Source organism: Diadema setosum, chromosome 12 (genome assembly GCF_964275005.1).
Source record: "Diadema setosum chromosome 12, eeDiaSeto1, whole genome shotgun sequence".
Classification (NCBI taxonomy): domain Eukaryota; kingdom Metazoa; phylum Echinodermata; class Echinoidea; order Diadematoida; family Diadematidae; genus Diadema; species Diadema setosum.
The window spans coordinates 37,480,782-37,503,091 of NC_092696.1; the positions used below are offsets into that span (position 1 = coordinate 37,480,782).

The following is a 22,310-nucleotide window of genomic DNA, read 5'->3' on the forward strand; positions in this document are numbered from 1 at the left end:
AACAACTTTTCTAGTCATAGTTCAACCAAAAACATAAACTAAATCATATTAAGTGAAAGCTGCTAGATATTACAAGATACCAGGTCACATTCGAAAGAAATCACATCAGTGTCAATGTTATTTGAAATAGGTTTTCTCTGCCCAGTCCGTGGAATGGAGATAATGAAGAAGATTCCGCGCCACGAAATAACTGAAGATAATTAAGGCAGTGTCACTGAATAACTTAAGTCGGTTACGTGTATTACTTATCGCACTGACATGGAAATGAAATTGAATGACAGAGATCGTAAGCCCGGTTAGCTCAGTTGGTAGAGCATCAGACTTTTAATCTGAGGGTCAGGGGTTCAAGTCCCCTATCGGGTGTGTGACATCCTTCTTTTTTTTTTCTTAATGAATTCTGACCTGCACAAGGAACCGATGTTTTTGTATATCTCTCTTGAATCCCTTCATATCAATTTTGAACCAAGAACGTGAAGATAATACAAAACACTTCAGATAATCGCTTTTATTCATGTCCACTAACATAATATCCATTGGAACCACATAAAATGTCCAAAAATGATTTTAGATGTTTAATATCATTATAATTACCATATGATTTTGAAAATGAATACTTTTTTTGCAGTGAAAACTTACTGAACTTAATTGCTATAGACATGTTTAAAAAATGTAATGACTGTGCACCCAGAGCACAGCTCGACCCTTTCATAAGTTTATTTTAACAAAGGTAGTTTCTGAAGAATAAAAGAAAATGGTAGAAATTTAATTTAAATCAAACATAAATAGGAAAAACAAACCCGAATAGTCCAATGAAAAATTCTCATGATTTTGGCAAAAACTGATATTGGTCTAAGCCACATTTCTAACTAGCTAATGTGATCATGACGTTATCAACTCACTTTACTTTCCCGTTGGTTGTGCCCCCCCCAAAAAAAAAAAAAAAAAAAAAAAAAAACCAACAACAACAACAACAACAACAACAACAACAAAACAAAAAAAATGTATTTTTTTAAATCGTTCATCTTATTTATCGTAAAAAACACAGAAATTATCAAGGATTTTGTTTAGCTCAATTGGCTATTCATGGAGCCATGAAATCATCACCTCAACTTAATTTACGGAAGCGTTTACTACTAATATCACAGTCTCATTAAAAATGTATTTCTTATCTCTGGTCGGAAGTGGGTAAAACTTCAGCAGTCTGTTTATATGCGCTTTATCAAATTTGACGATGGTGTGGAGTTTCAATCTATAACTTGACAGGGAAATGCAAAATGAAAACCTTGTATGAAAGCACGAATCTATTCTTTTTTTTTTATTATAAGAAACAATTATCAATGTTTGTTTACTTACAGATCAGCAGTTGCGATCTTAACAATTTTAATTTGTAGAGGGAGACAAAGTGAAGAAACTTGCACCTGAACCTTCATCCCTCTGAATAATATCTTTCTTTCTTTCATTTAACAATTATCAATTTCATTAAATTGTTTCGTCTACCTTATTTTTGTTCTTATTCCTCTGAAGTAAACGTTACAATAACATGATAAGCATGCTGAGGTGATGAACGTATATGAGGACACTCACCAAAATAAGCATAATTGAAATATCGGAAAACATGAATGTTCAAACGATTCAAATGATTTTAACTTTGTTTTGTGTTGTTGTGTTAACAAATCTCATACAGCAAAGAGAAAAATGGAGCAAACGTGAAATAATTAATTTGGTGGATGCTGTGTTCCAAATAGTGGTAGAATTATCTCATTTGGGAACCAGATAAATCAGCCGATACAGAATGAGCGTAATATCAGCAATTAAAAACAATTAAGAATTATAAAAAGAATAAGATTGAGTAGAAATCATAAAATCTCGAATAAAAAGGCACGTGATAGTACAATAGCATTGGGTCAAGATGTTATGAGTGGAACCAATAAAAACTGCAGAAAGACTACTCAAAATAAGTTCTGCAATTAAAGTTTGATATATCATATTTCTCTTATACCCACATTATCTTCATTAAATATGACATCATAAAAACACCTGATTATCTTTAAAATGACACACTTGCCATGATTGGGTGTTCTTGGAATGTGCAAAACAGCTGAGTATGGGGACAGATCAAAAGTGAAAAGTCACAAGAATTCTGCTATTGATAATGTACAGTTTTGATGAAAAAAAAAAAGCCACTGGAATAAGCACTGCTGAAGTGACAGAACTTTCAAAAACTCTCATTTCCTAGACATTAGATGACTGTTTGGTTAGCCTTTATGTTGAATTTTAATCTGCACATACTACTGCAGATTTTAATTCATGGATGAAGCCTGGAATCTAATGATAATCTCACAATGCATTCTTTTCAAGCACGCTCCTTCCCTGAAACGTCAAAGCACACTCCTTCCCTGAAACGTCAAAGCAAATGGGAATTATACTGTTTGACATGACACGTTTGCTCTATTTTGCAACATTTTACATTTGACCTTCCCTCATACTCAGTCATACTGTGCATTCCCGGAACACCCAATCATAGTAAGTGAGGTGTCATTTTAAAGGTAATTAATCGGGCTTTCTTATATATGATGTTATATTTAATGAAGATAATGCGAGTATAAAAATATGATAAATCAAACTTTAATTGCAGAACTTATTTGGAGGAGTTTATTTGATGTGTTAATTCATAAAGCCGTTCTGGAAGAGAGAGAACCATTTTTTTTTTGAAATCACATGTTAAAGGGATTTTTTTTTTTTTTTTTAACTGAATTGTATCGAGTGACTACTAACTTACTATTTTGATAGAGTCATAACACTACCTGTAATTCTTTTCACAATGACATTTTTTTTTTGTTTTTTTTTTTAGATTCCAAGATACTGAACACTTGTCTTGAACACTGACAAAATGTGAAAATATGAAAGAATTTGGTGTCACGGTCGTTCCTCTACGTTTTGACAGATTTACACACAGATTTATACGGATTTAACAATTTGTTGGCCAAACACACAAGTTGTACGGCTCTCTTATGAAATGATACAGGTGTCCGAGTTGATTTTCGCAATTACATGTACTTTGTGTTTGTGTGCATACATAAAGGCATTACAAGATAAGAATTGTTTCTTTTGCTGAAATATAATGCAGAGTATTTGAATACATGTAATAGTACGAGAATTTGAAATACACACTATATTTCATTCTAAACCAGGACCCCCTTTTCTCTATCAGTTGATACGGTACAGTGATTGCATTTCCTGCTGTAAATCGATATAATTTGTGAGATCTACAAGCAAGCTACGTGTATTTATTTATTATGAGAGAACAGTGTACTGTTTTCCCCCTTTCCTTCATTCATCTACTGCCATTTTGGTCACAAAATATTTACAAAATGTATTACAACTGTTCTTGGATTATTGTATTTCCATGTGTACATATATCAGTTGGATATTCTTGAATATTCTTGGCATTTTCTTGATATTCTTGAAAATTCTTGCAACACTTACACACGCTGTCTCTTCTTTGAATTAATCGAAAGAACTTTAAATCATTCTTGTCTTTCCTGATGTAAATTACATTATCTTGCCTGCCTGAGAAATAGCTAATAGCATTGCATAAAGGCTACAAACACTTTGGCCCGAATTCACAAAGGTGGTACAATTGAAACCATGGTTCAAACCATGGACAATTTGTATGGAGCGCCAAGTGTCGCATGGCCTATTTTGTTACGGAATCAGTCACTTCGTAGACGAAATGACAACATTTCATTGACAAAATGATCATTTCGTCGACGAATTGAATGAATTCGGGCCATACTGGTTGCACATCAGCACACCAACAGTCAAACACAAACACACACATACACACACACACACACACACACACAAACACACATCCTAAAGCAACATAGACAAATTGAGGCAGTAGACTGCACGACTGGATAAATCACTGAACTTTTTATTTTGAACAAGATCCACTTTGCAATGGATGCTTTTATTAAGCAGGCTGTGCACACATTAAATCCACCTTTTCCCTTCATGAAAAAGATTTACTCTTTAAATTCATAATTGATATTTTCACCAGTACATCTGTAACCTTTCAATATTCATCTTTGACATGATCATAGTGCACAAATAAATGAATAAATGAAAATAAAATCATCATTATTTCTCACTCTTCTGTCAGAGGAAAATCACAAATAATCATTACATAGGTACTTTATACCATGGTGATGCAATAAATGAACTCTACGTAAACAATAATTTTGATAACATGGAAAGCATGTTGTATCCTTTACAAGAAGACATCAAATGCAATTGTTAGACATTTTGGTCAAGACAAATTTTTGGCTTATTTAGTTTCATGACCAAAACTCTCCTTATTTCATGATTCATTTCATAGAACTATTGCCATAAATGCTTGTGAAGTTCCAAGATCTGTCCGTGTCGCAGTAAATTCAAATCATTATTAGTCCATTTTCAGGAGATAATTTACATCAGATAATACACATTTATCAATGCATGATATTCCTTGAATTATGAATGAAAATAACCAATTGCTTACAAAAGTCATTTTTTTTTTTCAAGCAAAATCAGAAGGAAAAAAGGTTTAACATGATACCTGGTACTTTTATGAAAGTGAAACAATACTAAACATGTGATAAGAACATGGAATGTATGCAGACTTACACGTACATTTGTAACATTAACATATTTACAGAGAAAACAACAAAGCTACAAAAATTAAGGTAGTCCACGTTCCAATGTTTTGATAAAAAGAAAAATATCTGCCACAGGAAAGGGACACCGCTAATTTCTAAACTAGAAGTCTATTCCAGCACAGAACGTTCATTATTACAATTATTTTACAAACTTTTGCAGAATTTAATTCTTCAAATAAAGTATTTGTATGATGTGTGCTAACCTAACACATTGAAAATTCAAGACACACTTTATTACTTGGCTTCATGCATTACCACAAGTACCCTTATTTCCCGATTCAGCTCTGGAATCTACTACAGTTAATGTGTAAAGGGAAACCGAAATCTAACTTTAGTGAAACAAATCCTGCCCGTCTTTTCTAATAAAAGACTTACTATCGCACATCAACCAAGGGTAACTGTCACACAATTTCAAACATTCTGAATCCATCACACGACTCTCATACACTCAAAACAGGTAAAATATTTCAGAAACTTGGGGCTCCCTCCACATGCACTGTGTTGCAGCACCTCTTTATATTATGAAATATAGAGGTCACAACAAGAGAATTAAAAAAAAGAACAGTTTGTGATTAAAATCATTGTATAAAAAAAGCTAGAATGTAATTAAAAGGGATATTTCTGGAGATACAGCGGTACTTTTAGTGGAGTGACATATAGGAAATGCAAGAACCATTTCGAAACAGAAGTTAACAATGCTGAACACATTTGCTAGTACCAAGGAATAATGTTTGCATAATTTAGATACAAGACCATTTTCACCTTACTATCGAATCTGTTAAAGTGTTTATTACGATAGTCCGACGTGCAATGTTTGCTTGGTGCATTTGGCTATGGCCTTGGGGGAACAGACATGGGACTGAAGTGTACATTACATGACATCGCCATGGTAATGGCATGATGGTAGAATGGATCCACTCATATATTTGTGACTAAATTTGTGTGTATGTTGCTAGGTAACCAGGCCTGGTCACGTAGGCATCACTGACAAACTTGATAGTCACATGATTTGTCTTCGTGTCGTAGACAAAGGGCTCCCTCTCTCCACACAAACGGGGCGGTAGGCCTGTTGCCACCGCTTCTATTATCTGTATGAAAGAAAAGGAACAAAATTGATTGCACGGAATATCTCACAGAAAACAATTTTTATTTGCTGCTTGAAATAATGATTTTTATCATGAAAAAAATTCAGCTATTTTACAAATATTTCTAAAATATATCTAAAAAAATATTTCTGCTTAAAAATTAACAAAATGTGCAAGAATTAGAAAAGCATCACTTCACAGGAAAGTAAAATACTTTAAAACCAGAAACTTTAACAAATTATGCAAGAAGCCAAATTTGCAATAGTAAACTGTGCATGAATCTGTTTGTTTACACAATGTATCCAATGCCAGGTGTGATTTGTGAAAGTTTTAATGCTAAAAAAAAAAGGCCATTGGCTAAAATTCAAGAAAGTTTCATGCAGCAAAAATTTCTGGTTTTACAGTAACATTAAAACTTCCTGTCTGGCATATTCATCACGCGTGAACAGGTGGCTGAAATGCTCACACACTGTTCCTTTGAAGGCAATACTATGATCCACTACCTGGCAGATCACAGTGAAGAAATTTTGTGCAGTGAAGCACTGTACAAGTCAGTAGAGGGGGTTATTTGCTTCTGACCTTTCACTACAATTAATCCTACAGGAAAATCAGTTATGAGGAGAGGTACACAATGGAGCTACCCATTAAAGGTTAAAGGTTCTGTTTACCTTTGAGAGCAGTGGTTTTAGAAATATTCAAGATATCACATTTTATGCATATGTGTAGGTCAGTTGTACATATCATAAAACATCCTACCATATGAAATTTTTGCAATTAAAGCCTAAAATATAAGGATATATGCGACCCGCTACAACAAAAGGATCCTAGAGTCGCCGACGGCCGAGCCAAGAAATTCGAGTTTGAAGTCACATCATCAAAATTGGTCAAAACAATCGTTTTTCTGTTTTTGGCATAATTTTGTAGTCTAATGTTTTGTCCATCATCTGCCGAAATTTCGATGCTAAATGATCAAAGGAAAGGCAAGAAATTTGCATTTTCTGGGCCATGATTTTCCAACTTTCAATGTAAGAGAAACATGTCCAAAGATTTGGATTTAGCGCCGCAGCTAGACTCCGCCCCTATCAAGGAGGGAGTGATCTTATTGGTCAGTGCGTGGCATCCTGATTACTGATCGGTCGTGCGTAGACCGCTGGCGCTAAGCTTGACTGAACATGGCGGAGGTCGCTAGGAGCGTGCCTTCTATTGTCAAGTGGTTAAAACTGTCTCGCCTCCCCATGATCATGATAGCGTCTGAAGGAAAACTTTGAAGGCGTTTTTCTCGAAACTCTTGATTTCCTCAACCACATGACATGCGCTGATAAAATCATCGATATCTCTGCAACCGAGTACTTTTATGAGTTGTGCTGTATATGAAATTAAAGAAGAAGAGTACGGGAATAATATCATGTCATTTTCAGAAAATTTCGGATCCTTTTGTTGTAGCGGGTCACATACAGTGTATCACTATGTCTCATTAAACCATAACTGTAGACGGTTTAGTCTGGAAACATTTTTATTATAACAACTGCTCACATTTTGTATATCTAACAATACATAACATGGATTATACTGGTTCAAATTTTTACATTGGTTGTTTCTATCCCTAACTCGCATTTTACAACTATTTTGAAGCACTAATGCTGTTTTGTTCTGTTTTTTTTTTCATCTGCAAATTGTAAATTACGCCTTTAATAGAATGGTATGAATTTTTCTTTGTTACATACAGTATTTATAATGGATAAAGACATTTGATCTATCCACTGGACTAGGCAACACTAAGTATGAAGTGATAAGTGATGTTTTATGTATGTTTCAGCACTACTCTTGGGACAAAAGATGTGGTAGTAGGGGCCTGTTTCATTCAGCTCTAAAATCAATCCTATGTCCAATTCAACTTATTTTTGGGACAAGTTTGGAATCAGTCAGTCTTCAGAAGTTAGATAGAAACTGTTTCACTAAGCAGTCTCACAGCAAATATCATGTGCCCACTTTGCCACATTTTAGAATACATCTTGAGTGTCCATACGTCTTTCCCTATTACCCTTTGGTAGATCCGATCTGATTCCATCCAAACTTTGGGTTCAATATTTGGCTCCATATGAAAACCTTGATTGCAAAATGTAATAACTCCATTATTGCTGATTTGAGAAATGTGAGTAAAGCTGCTAAAAAAATAAAACAAAGATAGAGAAAATACTATAAAAAGAAAATATGGGATATCATTCATCATAACTTCAAGAATATTCCTTTCTATGAAACTAGCGAGGTATTACTGGAAAGTTCTTTTGTTCAACTTTTGTTTGTTTGTGTGTTTTTTTTTTTGCTCTCATGTGATGGACCTATCTTAAACTTTTAAAAACGGCACTTGACCCGTTTTGCTATCAAATTCTTCATACAGTTCCCATTGTTAGTGAAACAGGGCCAATGTTCACTGTTCACTTGTTTGAAACCATTGTTTGGTTCAGGAGGAAACTTACTGCCACATAGTCAAAGGCGCAGTTCTCCGCCTCTATGTGAAAACTGGAGAATCTGATGCGTATCCTTGTGCCCAGGGCCGAGGTGATGACCGTCTGACACTGGACGTTGATGGGGTAGCGGTCAGGCCACTGTGGGGTGGCAAAGGACCGAGTCACTCCGGGCAGTGCCTGCAGGGATTGCTGGCAGTCTGTGGCTGAAAAATGTAAAATATGGACAAAAGGATTAAAGTTACTTATCAAATTTCAAATACAGGTGACTCCCATTATAATGAAGTCCTTGGGATCGGCAGTTTTCTTTCGTTATATCGAAATTTTGTCACAGTTGAACAGTAAATAATATGAAAACACACAGATGATAATACTGAAATGTAAATTTTTACTTTATCATATCCAGTATTTCATTGTAACTGTTTTTATAAAAAGATGCGCACTGTATGATTTTGTTTTAGTTTGTCTCAGTTTGTCAAATTTCTCCATATGTACAAAAGAAATCATTATCAAAAATATGAACAAGATTACTTGAAAGAAATAGAATAATTATGTGTATAATACATCTGTACATACACACAAACATTCGAACATATCTAAGGGTATACAAGTGGAGGAGAATGTTACTAATCTGCAATTCGCTTGACTGGGATAACAGCCTATGGGCAATATGGTTTCTTAAAAATGTCTGAGGTGGAGGATCAAAAACACATACAAACACATAAAGCAATGTTGCCTTCTATGTATCATTTGGTGGAGGAGATGACAACGGACAGAAAGCTAATATAACACAGAAACAAATTTGATAGACAAAGGAGGAGATACATGAATAGAGAAAAGTTGAGAGATTAGAATCTGGAGAGTGAAGTGACATAAATCCACAGAGTTGGAAAAATCAACAAACCTGGCTCTTGAGGGGGGTAAGGTGCTGGAACAACTGGTTGCGGTGCATATGGCGCTGGTACCACAGGCTCTGGTGGAACGTACGGAGGAGGCTGCACAGGTTGGGGTGGTTCGTAGGGTAATGGCACCACTGGTTCAGGTGGTTCATAGGGTAGTGGCACCACTGGTTGAGGTGGTTCATAGGGTAATGGTACCACTGGTTGAGGTGGTTCATAGGGTAGTGGTACCACTGGTTGGGGTGGTTCATAGGGGCCTGGTACCACTGGTTGGGGTGGTTCATAGGGGCCTGGCACCACTGGTTGAGGAGGTTCATAGGGTAATGGTACCACTGGTTGGGGTTGTTCATATGGGCCTGGTACCACTGGTTGGGGTGGTTCATAGGGGCCTGGTACCACTGGTTGAGGAGGTTCATAGGGTAACGGCATCACTGGTTGTGGTGGTTCATAGGGGCCTGGTACCACTGGTTGAGGAGGTTCATAGGGTAACGGCACCACTGGTTGGGGTGGTTCATAGGGGCCTGGTACCACTGGTTGAGGTGGTTCATATGGACCTGGTACCACTGGTTGGGGAGGCTGGTTGTATTCTGGAACTTGAGGTTGTGGTGGGTAGTTCTGGTAAGGACCATATGGTGGCTGAATATTCTGTGAAAATTAAGGAATATATCAATATTTGTTACACAGCACAAAAAATATATATTCTTGTTATAAACAGAAATAAGATTTTTATGAGCCTATATTGCACTGAGTCCAGATTCTTATTAGAACAAACTGTCAATCAAATATTACACGAATAATCATAATTTTCATTGCTGTTTTCTTTTACAGTATATTCTGAATATTACAGGACAAGTTCACCTTCATAAATATAAGGATTGAGAGAATGCAATAATATTAGTAGAACACATCAGTGAAAGTTTGAGGAAAATTGGACAATCGATGCAAAAGTTATGAATTTTTAAAATTTTTGTGTTGGAACCGCTGGATGAGGAGACTACTACAACTTGTGAGTCATATGCGTACAACAGTATAAAGAAAATGTAAAGAAAATTCAACATATTTTCACTTTTTTCACATAATAAAAGAGCACTTGACTTGCCTCTTTCTAAAGGCAGGGGGAATAATATTACCCATAACATTTGTCAGTAATGAGTCGGGGGAATGTGTACTTTTTTCAAAAGATGAAATTTGTGAAATTTTCTTTATATTTTCCTTATATTGTTGTACGCATGTGACATCTAAGTTATTCAGACACTGCAGCAGTCTTCTCATCCAGCGGTTACTGCACAAAGACTTCAAAAATTCATAACTTTTGAACGGACTGTCCGATTTTCCTCAAACTTTCACTGATGTGTTCTACTAATATTGCTGCATTCTCTCAATCCTTATGTTTATGAAGGTGAACTTGTCCTTTAACCCTAAAAAGGCCGGGGGGGGGGGGGGGGGGTTGAATCAACCCCCCCCCCGCCCTTGACATTTTTCGCGACTACTCCGCTGCGCGAAAGTTTTTGACCGCGCCGTTTGCTGACATTTTACTTTCAAGTCTCGCGCATCTTTTGACACCATTTTCGCAAAAATCGCGCATACCGTTACGACGCTGCATAACGTTTTATATATGCCTGTCAGACTGAAAATGGCTCAAAAACGTGATTTTGTATATAAAGTCTATGCAAATGGAGTTTTCTCTTCTTATTCATAAAGATATGATTATTTTCACTTTTTTAAGCTGAAACTAATTAATTTTAGCATAATTATGCTCGAAATAGGTTCTGTCATTAATTTTGCGGAAAAAAAATGATAAAACAAAAGGTCGAAAAAACAAGGAAATACATAAGAAATTCATAAAACAAGAAAATACATAAGAAATTGATTTTGATACCAAATTTTTTTCTCAAGTACATTGTTAGGAATGCTACAAAGAATGTTTTCACCAAAAATTAGGATTCTAGGAGCTTTAATTTCTGATTTAGAGCAAAATGTATGATTTTATGCATATATTAGCATAGTTAATTATAATGACAAAAATTTCCATTTCTTTATGTATAGCTTGGTAGATTACGCCACAGGTAATGCATGTGCCAAATTTCATGGCGTTTGCGCGATCGACGGCCGAGATTTCGGGGGGGGGGGGGGGGTTGAATCAACCCCTCCCCGGCCACAGAACACCCAAAAAAGCCCGGCTAGGGTTAACTTACATTGCTAGGAGTCTGTGGGGCTGCAGTAAACTCAGCTGTGTAGCCAGAGGCCTTGACATATTCATCACTGTGGAAGTGAACTTCACAAGTAGAGGAATGAGAACGCCAGGTGAAGGAAGGCCTGGAACCACAAAACTTCTCACTGGCACCATCTGGGATGCTGGTTACCTAGCAACAAGAGAATCCAGACACTCTGTGACAATTAATGAATCCCTAACAAGCATGTCACTTTCATTTGGAATGTCTTTTGTATGCTTCCCATGAAACAAATGAAACAGTATATACAACACCTAATTAGAAATGTAGCTTTCAGATTGGTCATTAATTTGCCCATCATGTGACATTTAGTTAAAAGTTCCATCACACGCTCTGGGTGTCAGCCGTGCAATTTTGTTAGAGCAAAAAATGGATAGTGCATGGCTGATGTCGCCCATTTCCACCGACTCCCATGTTAAACTCACGATTTGACTTGAAGTTTTTGTTGCATTGCACAGCTCTGATGTCATAATAAACAAACATTTGCTGCGCGCACACAACAATTACAAGTGCGCTTACAAGCGCGTACTTTTGTCACTCATTTTTGTAAACAACTTCAACTGATCAGCTTCGTGTAAATACGTACACAGCGACTGTGACTGTGCGGCTACTCATTCATCTTTACAGAAAATGTTTGCCATTTCTGTGCTAAATTTGAGTATCTGTGTGGAACACATTTGTTGATGTTCGAGGTGTTGTTTACAACGAATAGTGTATGGTCTTCACTGGTGCACTGGAACAAGATTTCGCACTCGGTGAAAGATGAGGCGCATTATTCAACTCTGCTTGGCCTCATTGCATAGAGCGCCTCATCTTTCACCTCGTGTGTAATGTAGTGCACCATCGCACTCATGACCATTCACTATATGTATACTGTAACCCTTGCAAAGAACTTTCTATAATATTTTTCTTATTCCAAGGCACTTTGAAGGAAGATGCTGCAAGACTAGCAACGACGACATACTGAGAATTGCTACTGGCATGTCTTCTTTCAAAAGTCACTTCATCAATGTCTCAACTCAGCTTATTTCATTCCATCAGAGTTTTAAAACCAAAACAAACAGAAAATCTTTGAATGGCAGTTATCAAATATGTTCACAGAATAAATCATGTGATAGGAAAGTTCATTTGTTTCATTTTTTCAGGTGACAAAATGGTTGGATAGCCCATATTCAGCTGCAATAGCTGGTCTTCCATGAGGTCCAGTTGGATGCAAGTTGGGGCCACTTCATCGGGTTAAACACTCTGCTCTTTGCGATGAATGAATGAAGTGGGATCTTTAAAATGTGTAAAGGTTGTGACTCTCTCACACACTGGACCTCCATTTTATGTCCTATCCGAGTCAAAAGTTGACTAGTTGTAAAGAACAAAGTCTTGTTTCTTCCCCCACCCTAAAAACTTAGCCTCAAGCCCCCATCCCCAAACATTGCATCACATAGAGGGACATACCTTCAAGTAGTCATACTGACAGGAGCTCGAGTCCTCTAGAGAGAAGTAGGTGAAGGTGATGACGCAGACAAAGTAGGGCTGAACATTAATGCGGACGACGCAGTCGATGTCGAGAGGGTAAAGGCTTGGATAGTTTGGTGATTGGAGCACTCCAGAATCCTGACTGATCTCTGTGAACCCACCGTACTCACAGCCTGGATAGACCCATGGAGGAAAGAGAGGGAAAGAGAGGGAAAGAGAGGGAAAGAGAGGGAAAGAGAGGGAAAGAGAAGGAAAGAGAAGGAAAGAGAAGGAAAGAGAAGGAAAGAGAAGGAAAGAGAAGGAAAGAGAAGGAAAGAGAAGGAAAGAGAAGGAAAGAGAAGGAAAGAGAAGGAAAGAGAAGGAAAGAGAAGGAAAGAGAAGGAAAGAGAAGGAAAGAGAAGGAAAGAGAAGGAAAGAGAAGGAAAGAGAAGGAAAGAGAAGGAAAGAGAAGGAAAGAGAAGGAAAGAGAAGGAAAGAGAAGGAAAGAGAAGGAAAGAGAAGAGAATTGGAGAGAGACAATGGACATCTGATATACAGAAATAAAACTTGAATACATTCTACGGTATTCATTGCACAATATGTGTAGGATGGAAATATTTTTTTGTTGCCTAGATAGCACAGCTTGTCACAATTTCCAAGATTAATGGCAACTTGAGAGAGTGCATCTCACAGTCAACACGAAAAACCAGATGGTTGTTGTTTCAATATATCTGTTGAAAAAAATGTGATGAATTTTTGAAATGTGAGGAGTGAATGTATTCACTTTTCTGAGATACTGTCCTGGCTAATGTACGAGTAGCTCTAACTGCCGAAAGATATGATTAAACCTTATATCCATTATTTCTCTCAAGGCCTACATCAATAAAGCAGAATCACAACTGCAATTTCAAATTCTGACTGCAGCAACTAAAATATTCCATAAATATGTTTCTCCTTCGAGTTTGCTCACTTTGATTTGCGTTTATATCCAGTTCTGACGAGACTGTGCTTTCATATTGTAACATCCATTTGACTATACACCTTTTGAGTGACGACATCTATGATTCTATTTAATTTCTTGCAGCAGCACTGGTGTACCACCGTTGAAAAACACATAGGCCCGAATTCAAAAAATGACTGATTTTGTAACAAAATAGGCCATGCAACACTTGGCGCCCCATACAAAACTACGGTCTTTGTACATGGTTTACACCATGGACAAAGATTGTACCACCTTCGTGAATTCGGACCATTGATATAAGACTATGTACCTGTGATGGGGAGAGTTGAAGGCTGCGGGTCTGGCTCAGACTCGTATGATGCATAAAAACCAGACGAGGGCGTCCTATCGTCACTCTTGAAAGTCACGGTCACCTGGTTACTCTGGGAGGTCCAGGTGAAGGAATATTGTTTCCTGCCACAGAACTTCTCACTCAGCCCGGACACCAAATCTTCCACCTAAAGACAAAGGTCAAAGGGCAAACTGAGGGTCAAAGGTTATGACATTTTCACTTCAATTCAGGGACATCTATTTCATTTAGATCAAAACACAAAAATCCTGGGGTACACTTACATAGAACATGATAGCTATACAGTTAAGACAAACAGGTACTTTATTCTGGGAAGCCTTGAAATAACAGTGTGAATACAACTGATACAAGAATGACGTACATGTGTACATACACACCAATATTAGGTGTACCTTGGACAAAGAAAATTTCAGAAATTCCAACTTCTTTCAACTCAAAATGGAAACCTACTACTAGTATGCATTTTTTCTGAAGATTCTTTCCTCTTTGATATGCCATGGATGTAAATGGTAAAAAAAACATGAAATGAAATGAAAAGAAATGAAATAGATGTAAAAATGCCACGGACAACATTTCATGGAATACGTCATTACCCACATGTATATAAAATATTTGGATTTCATTCAAAAGATGCTCACCAATACAAAGTCATATGGACATCCTGTATAACCCTCAGTGTTGAAGTCATTGAATGTGATGATGACGTGGTAGCCTTCGGGAACGATGATGCGAGTGATGCAGAGAGCGTTGTCTGGGTAGTTGCCGGGGTAACCAGGGCTGGAGAAATATCCCGATGTTCCTGTCAGCTCTTCATTACAACCTGGAGGAAAAAAAACAACAAAAAAAAAAAAAAAAACAACAACATTGCACGGATATTTTAGTCTGACTAGAGAACATAGACTAAGTACTTTAACACCAGAAACATTTGGCCATGAAATTTTCCCGAATTGGAGCCGACGGTCCTTTTTGCGACATGAAACTTTCGCAAATGTCCACTAGCATTCAATGAATTATGTAGACAAAACTTTTGTCTGCGTTTTACCTTTTGCGAGTCTAATTGGCTCTTCACAAAATTTGAGAACTTATTGAGATCTGAAATTTCTAGAATTTTGGGAGCCAGTGTGAACAAACAAGCAATTATTTTGCACAGCATTCTCAAAGTTAAACTTCTGGAAGTTTTGTTAGTGTGACTACAGCCATTGAGACTTATCTGCTTTTTGACCAAACTTACTCTCAATGTTTTGTCCACCAAGAGAAACCTGCTGGTATTCAGCCAAGAATCCCTCATAGAAAGAAATAAAGTCACTATTAAAGATGATGGTGACTTGGTTGGTCTCCACCAGACGTTCAAACGGATTTTTCTTCCCACACAGCTTCTCTGCTGTCACTATGTTGACTGTTGTCGGGTCGATGATCTGTAGGGAGAAAGACATACATTCCGTCTAGTAAGATGCAAAACATTTTGTCCCTCGGATAAGATATAAAATGGAGGTCTCTTGTGTGAGAGAGTCACAACCCACACATATAAAATATCCTGCTTCATTCATTAATCTCACAGAGCAAGGTACATAACCTGGGGCCTGTTTCATGAAGCTGTTCGTAAAGTTACGAACAACTTACGTGCAACTGGTGATCAATTCTCATGTGCTATACTTATCAGAATTTCCATAATTCAGCACAAGAACTGATCACCAGTCGCTCGTAAGTCGTTCGTAACTTTACGAACAGCTTTATGAAACACCCCCCCTGGTAAAGTGAGCTGCCCCAAATTTTCACTGTGCACTAACGCACCTGCCAGGTAGGTTCTGTGCGAAATGTTGGGCAGTATTCCTGAAGAACAGACCAGTAGAAATTACACTGCACACACAATAACATAGTTAAGTGTCAATTGCCAACTGCCAGAACGTTTACTAGAGAAATGTCATGGTCAAGTTTATCAAACTCACTGGGGTCATCTAACTGGTCTTCTACAGAATACGTCACATCACATGTTTTCTGTCAGCAGTAAAATTGGTCTCAATCATGTATGCAAATCAGCGGACAGCTCACCTCTGACCCAACTCACCTGGGGGTAGTCAAAAGTACACTGACCTCCAACCACACTCACCTGGACGTAGACAAACGTACAATGACCTCCTACCCAACTGACATGGACGTAGTCAAAAGTGCACTGACCTCCGACCCAACTCAACTGGACATAGTCAAAAGTGCACTGACCTCCAACTCAACTCACCTGGACATAGTGAAAAGTACACTGACCTCCAAACCAACTCACCTGGACATAGTCAAAAGTACACTGAGTACTTCCAGGAAGTGGAGGCTCGAGATGGAACTCCTGAAACGTCAGCTGGACGCCGTACCCTGGGTCTACCGTGATGTTGTACTCGCATCGCAGTTGATTGGCGTAGTCGCGAGGGAAACGCGGCGAGTGGATTGTGCCAGATGAGCCAGTGATGTTGTACACACAGGCTGTGTAGGAAAAACATCATATATCTTGTTAGGATAACATCACATCTACAAGTAATGAAATTGACATCCACCCGAAAACAGACATATGATATAAACACACAAAAACAAAAACGAACATATAAATACATTTCACATTATCGAAAGTAAAGACAAATCTCACACACACAATGTCATACACTGTAGTAATAATTATAATGCCTGCATGATATAATTCCAAAACCTACTTGGCACCATGAACTGTCAGCAATTTTCAGTGCAGAATTCATGTGGGCATATTTTGAGGAAGAGAGAATAACAGTAACAATGATTATAATATCTGGAAATTCATCTGCCGATTGTAAACTTTGACATATGATTCAGAAATTGAACATTACTTTGTGCCAACTGTTGCGTCAAACTACAGTATATAATTGTCTTCAACCTCAAGCCTATGGAGCTTGAAATGGATGGGTGGAAGTGAAGAGTTCACCCTTGAAATATCTCGGTAAAGTTTGTTCAACTCACTGGGGTCATCTGACCGATCTTCTACAGAATACGTCGCATCGTATCCGGAGGATGTTTTGGCATCGTCGCTGATAAACGTCAGGAAGACGAGATTGGTGTTAGAGACCCAGCTGAAGGATGAGGAATACTTGCCGCAGTAGACTCGCTTGTAACCTGTCACAACGTCTCGCACCTGTCAAAAGAGGATACGCAATGAGAATCTAACCTTTAGGCCCGAATTCATGAAGGTGGCACAATCTTTGTCCATGGTTTAAACCACGGACAAAAACCATGGAGCGCCAAGTGTTGCACGGAATATTTCGTCACGAAATTGGTCATTTTGTTGACAAAATGACTGTTTCGTTAATGAAATTATCATTTCGTGGACGAAATGTTCATTCAGTTACAAAATGTTGCCATTTTGTTACAAAATGACCAATTTCGTAATGAAATACTCCATGCGACATTTGGCATTCCATGGTTTTTGCCCACGGTTTAAAACCATACTTTCATTTGTACCACCTTCGTGAATTCTGGCCTTAGAGGTCAAGTTCACTCAAATATGTATTATGTAGATTGGGTGAATGCAGCGACATAAGTTGAACACACTGGTGAAGTTTGAGGAAAATTGAACTATCCATTCAAAAGTCATGAAGTTTTGGTGCTGTCACTGCTGGATGAGAAGACAACAGTTTGTGACATCATTGAAAAACAATGACATAAAGAATATAAATGGAAAATTTCCAAAAATTTCATTTCTACTAAAGAGCACATTCCCTCAATATGTCACTTACACATGTCAAGGGTCATATCATTCCCCCTGCTTTCTGAAAGAGTTAACTTGAGTGCTCTTTCACAATGCTAGAAAAATCAAAATATGTCGAAAAGTTTCTTTATATTCTCTTTATATCCTTTTCAATATCATACCTGCCAACATTTAAAGATGAAATATATTACTCGTGGATTGCAAAAATCTTATTTTATATGCAAACTGAAATTAAAAATCTTACTTTCGGTCAAATCTTCAGAAAATACACATGAAAGGTATATCTAAATATTTTTTAAAAATCTGATTTCTCTGACAGAAAATCTAATTTTGCTATTTTTAACGTAAAAATTCTTACTGAATCTGATAAAATCTTACTAGTTGGCAAGTATGCAATATGTGACATTACAAACTGTAGCAGTCTTCTCATCCAGTAGTGGTGGCACCAAAACGTAAAAAATCCATGACTTTTGAACAGATGGTTTAATTTTCCTCAAACTTTCAGTAAAGTGTTCACTGCTCATTTTTCTTCTGTTTTTCAAATGTCTGCAATTTATATACTTCATATTACACTGATTCCTTGTAATTGTACCTAAATGAATTTGTAATCTTGGAAATGAAATTTGTTTTAAATTGAATTGAAAATTATGTGACTTCTTTTCACACTGCCATTTTCTTACTCTAAACAGAGTTTTATCTGACTTGTTTTCCTTCAGAAAGATAAACTTAAAATTGATAGCTGTAGAAAGACTTGAAACGAGGCTAGCTGAGCACCAAACACACAAACCTCCAGGTAATCCTTGCTACATTTCGGGTCACTCTGGATGTTTAGGAAGTTGAAGTCGATGACGATGCGATTGGTTGGGTCGACTTGGATGACATCTCGGCAGTAGACACCATTGGGATAGTGATTAGGGTAGTCTGGAGACTGCAGCACACCCTCATCTCTTGTAAAGAGTTGGCCACAATCTGTGTTGATATAAAACAATTAATTGATCACCACTAGTCGATGTGTTCAACTTCCAAGTTTTATTTTCTACACCTCACAAAAAAGAAAGAAAATGAAATCAATGTGGTGTCATGTAAGCATTACAAACTGTACACACAGAAAACATGAAAATGCACATAAAAATAAAAGTTTATGTCTCAGTCTTATCACAAAGTTTGGTGTTTTTTCTAACCTTTTCTCCCTTAAATTCCATCTGAGGTAGCAATCTACAGACCTAAATGGATTCATACTCAAAGTACATATTGCTTGCATAGATGTGTCCATGTGATTCTGATGTACAGATTCCAAGTCTCCTGCTTTTGGCAGGAGATATCTCCCATTTTGAGGCAATTTTTCTCAAAATCTCCCACTCCAATTTGCCTTTTACCCAGTTTGGTGGGTGTCAATTTCTTACTTAAGATGTATTTTCTCCCACTTAACATTAAACTTTTAATGCGAAATTTTAGTTTTGTCATATACATATGTACAGTTGCATATTAAAATAATGCCTCCGGCACCACTTCCTGGCGGAGGCATAAAAAATGAGGCTTAAGACAACACCAGTGAGCATCTACAACCTTATAGAGCTGACATAGTCCTTAACCTGTCGAGGACGAACTGATTTTGGTTTAACACACATCTCCCACAGACACCTGATTGAGTATACCATAAAGGTACATAACAAGGGAACAATTGAAGAGTTTGTTCGCAAAAACCGATAAGTCCATATTTGCCAAATGGAGATATTTGCGATTAAAGGTCAAGAAAAATAAAGAGAATAATAACAAAATTTTTGCTTCTTTTGACCATAACTTCAAAAATGTACCTTTATATGTAATGACCAATATATCATTTAAAAGGTATTATTTTGTACTTTATGACAGAGACCGTAATTCAAAATCTTCAAAAATGGACTTATCGGTTTTTGCAAACAAACTCTTCAATTGTACTAGTACTCGTGAGTACGTCAACAGCTGGCACGCTAATGATCTATGGATTTTCATGTGAGATGAAATGTGCATGTTAAAATTTGTACACAAGGAAAGGCGTTTTCACATCAACCCGATAAAAATCCAAGCTCGAGATATTTTTCGCGATCGCAAATTAGCGCGCTATTTCATTACCTATTCACATCAGCCCGAACATTATCAAATCGCGCGCTAGTTCGCATTAATTATCCTGCTATTTCGGAAATGTCAATCAATTAGGGTGCAAATTTGTATTCACATTATCGAATAGCGTGCTATTTCGTGATCAAGTTAATTTCCCAAGTCAGAAAATAGCGCGCCATTTCGAAACATTGGGCTGATGTCAAAACGCCTGAGGAGAACGCTCAAGGGTGATCGGCAAGCACTGAGTGCAATCAAGCTGTGATGTTGATCATAGGCAGAACTGTACTTAAGACTAGTCTTCAACGGAGAGTTACACAGGCCCTTTGATGAACCCGCACACAAGAGACATTGCTCTTCCCACTTGTGATTTGTTCTACATGCATGCAATATTGTGCGCCTGTTCAAGGAATCAGAACCTCGAGTTTGCTCGCTGACCAGGCAGGCATTTTTCCTGTTTATAGAGATGCATGGGGTTGGAGACTCTACGAATGTGAACCAGTCTTGTATCACCAAGACTGAACGCTCTCAGTCCAGAGGGTAACTTGCTAACATACGATGTCAATAGGATTAGAGGCTGATGTCCCGAGGAGGGTTAACTTACCAGAGATTGCTGGTCGAGGCTCAAAAGCATAAAGTGCATTGAACCCTCTCTTCTCCACAGTAGCATCCGAGGTGAATCGTACCAGAGCCTCATTACCTTGGGTCATCACCCCAAACGGCTGCTGGTCACCACAGTAACTTGTCACCGTGTCCTCCAACACATCCTCCACCTGGTGGTGAAACAAGAAACCATTTTGTGTGCAAGATCAGACAGGAAAGGTCTGTTCAGCCTTAACCCGTTGAGGACGGTTTGATTTTGCTACAACACGCATTTCCCATTGACACCTGCCGGAATATACTTGGGACTCATCCTCAACGGGTTAACAAGTGTTCAGTCATTTAGTGTATAGTGGTCACATGGGGGCAGAAAAAAACATTACACCTTGACCGGTAATTATTGTGATCATTGGTCGGTGTATTAGAGGATACATGTACCTTCGCAACAGTTTTTTCAATATTTAGTCTGTTTGAACATCAAATTTACAGCAGTAATTATTTGTTTTTACATGTCATTTTGCCTGTATTACATTGTGTACGTTTGTTTTACAAACCCAACAAAACTTAAAAAAATATCTATAGAATTATCTCCAAGACTCTCGCAATTTATTCTCATGTTGAATGCTACAGTACTTTGTCTGGAATCTATGCACGGTGCATATGAAGCAGATTTTTAAGAGTGTCTCCTTCAATTTTTTTACTTCCTTCTGGAATCTTTCTTGAAAACTAGATAAATATATGCTAAAGGTAATATCAATGGTGGGTTTACTATTTGATAGTCATAGTTCCCTGTATTATTCTTCCAGAAACATTATGTCAAAACATTTTAGTATGACTGTAAGAGAAAAGAACTTTCAAGATTGTTCATCCTCGGGTTTCTCCTTCCCATTACTTGGGTACGAAAGGCAAAGATATTGTAAAACACTCTCACCGTGACCGAGTCATATTCACACTCTGCCGTAGAGGGCTCACTCTGGGCCTGTCTGCGATACATGTGTCTGTAATGAGACTTTTTTCCACTGGCACTGCGTCGTCGTCTGCTGCTTGTCTGAAGATTGCTAGGTTCAATGGCACCTGCAAAGAGAAAGTTTATATGAATAAATCATATCTATTTTACCCGTTTTTCTCAATACCAGTTCAAGGGCCTATCATTGGAATACAGTAGGGATTTGTTGTTGCTATGTTAGGCAATACTACAAGAAGCTGAAGAGAAGATGTGGATGATACGTGTATATAGCATGTTAATAGACCAGGGCCCCGTTTTATCAAAAGATATAATCGATTATAAATTTCCCTACTACTCAGGCTGCCATAGACTTACCATAGAAATCAACTAAATACTGTAAAAGTGGAAATTTTCGCGGTGTTGAAATTTTCGCGCATTTCGCGCAACCAGAAACTAGCGCGAAAATAAAAACACGCGAATATTTTTGCTTGCCATACGTTCCTGTGCGTGATGCCTTGATTCCGCAGAATTAAAGACACGCGAAATTCTTCTGACCCGGCCTAGCGCGAAAAATTAGTCCCGCGAAAATATCCACTTCTACAGTAATCAATTATAACTCAAAACAAGGCCCAGTAATAAAGGGGTTCATTTCAGGAATGTCCCTTCCTTTCCATATCATAAGACTTGTCTCTGGAAGATTCTGAACACGCTGGCATTAAGTATCACTTTCCTCAAACAGCTAAGTACTTAAATTATTGACCTGCTATCAATAATCCCAGCTGCAGCCTTGCTTGAATAATCCATTGAGGA

The 22,310-nt window shown here is 37.6% G+C and overlaps 1 protein-coding gene and 1 non-coding gene across 2 annotated transcripts in view; one reads left to right on the forward strand and one right to left on the reverse strand.

Annotated features, from left to right (window-relative positions):
- The first annotated feature begins 290 nt into the window (after nucleotides 1–290).
- On the forward strand, nucleotides 291–363 carry Trnak-uuu (transfer RNA lysine (anticodon UUU)). Its single transcript has one exon. It is a non-coding gene; the product is annotated as a tRNA-Lys (tRNA).
- Nucleotides 364–4,543: 4,180 nt separating this feature from the next.
- The window catches only part of LOC140235927 (cubilin-like), a 48,283-nt gene continuing 30,516 nt past the window's right edge, over nucleotides 4,544–22,310 (reverse strand). Inside the window, exons 23-35 of the mRNA XM_072315919.1 lie at nucleotides 21,486–21,628; nucleotides 20,559–20,727; nucleotides 18,645–18,826; nucleotides 17,113–17,284; nucleotides 16,415–16,608; nucleotides 15,371–15,554; nucleotides 14,778–14,959; nucleotides 14,101–14,287; nucleotides 12,830–13,023; nucleotides 11,345–11,512; nucleotides 9,155–9,794; nucleotides 8,263–8,456; nucleotides 4,544–5,788 (exon numbers count right to left, since the gene is read on the reverse strand). Coding sequence (XP_072172020.1) covers nucleotides 5,633–5,788; nucleotides 8,263–8,456; nucleotides 9,155–9,794; nucleotides 11,345–11,512; nucleotides 12,830–13,023; nucleotides 14,101–14,287; nucleotides 14,778–14,959; nucleotides 15,371–15,554; nucleotides 16,415–16,608; nucleotides 17,113–17,284; nucleotides 18,645–18,826; nucleotides 20,559–20,727; nucleotides 21,486–21,628 — 2,765 coding nt within the window. The 3' untranslated portion in view covers nucleotides 4,544–5,632. The remainder of the gene's footprint in view (nucleotides 5,789–8,262; nucleotides 8,457–9,154; nucleotides 9,795–11,344; nucleotides 11,513–12,829; nucleotides 13,024–14,100; nucleotides 14,288–14,777; nucleotides 14,960–15,370; nucleotides 15,555–16,414; nucleotides 16,609–17,112; nucleotides 17,285–18,644; nucleotides 18,827–20,558; nucleotides 20,728–21,485; nucleotides 21,629–22,310) is intronic.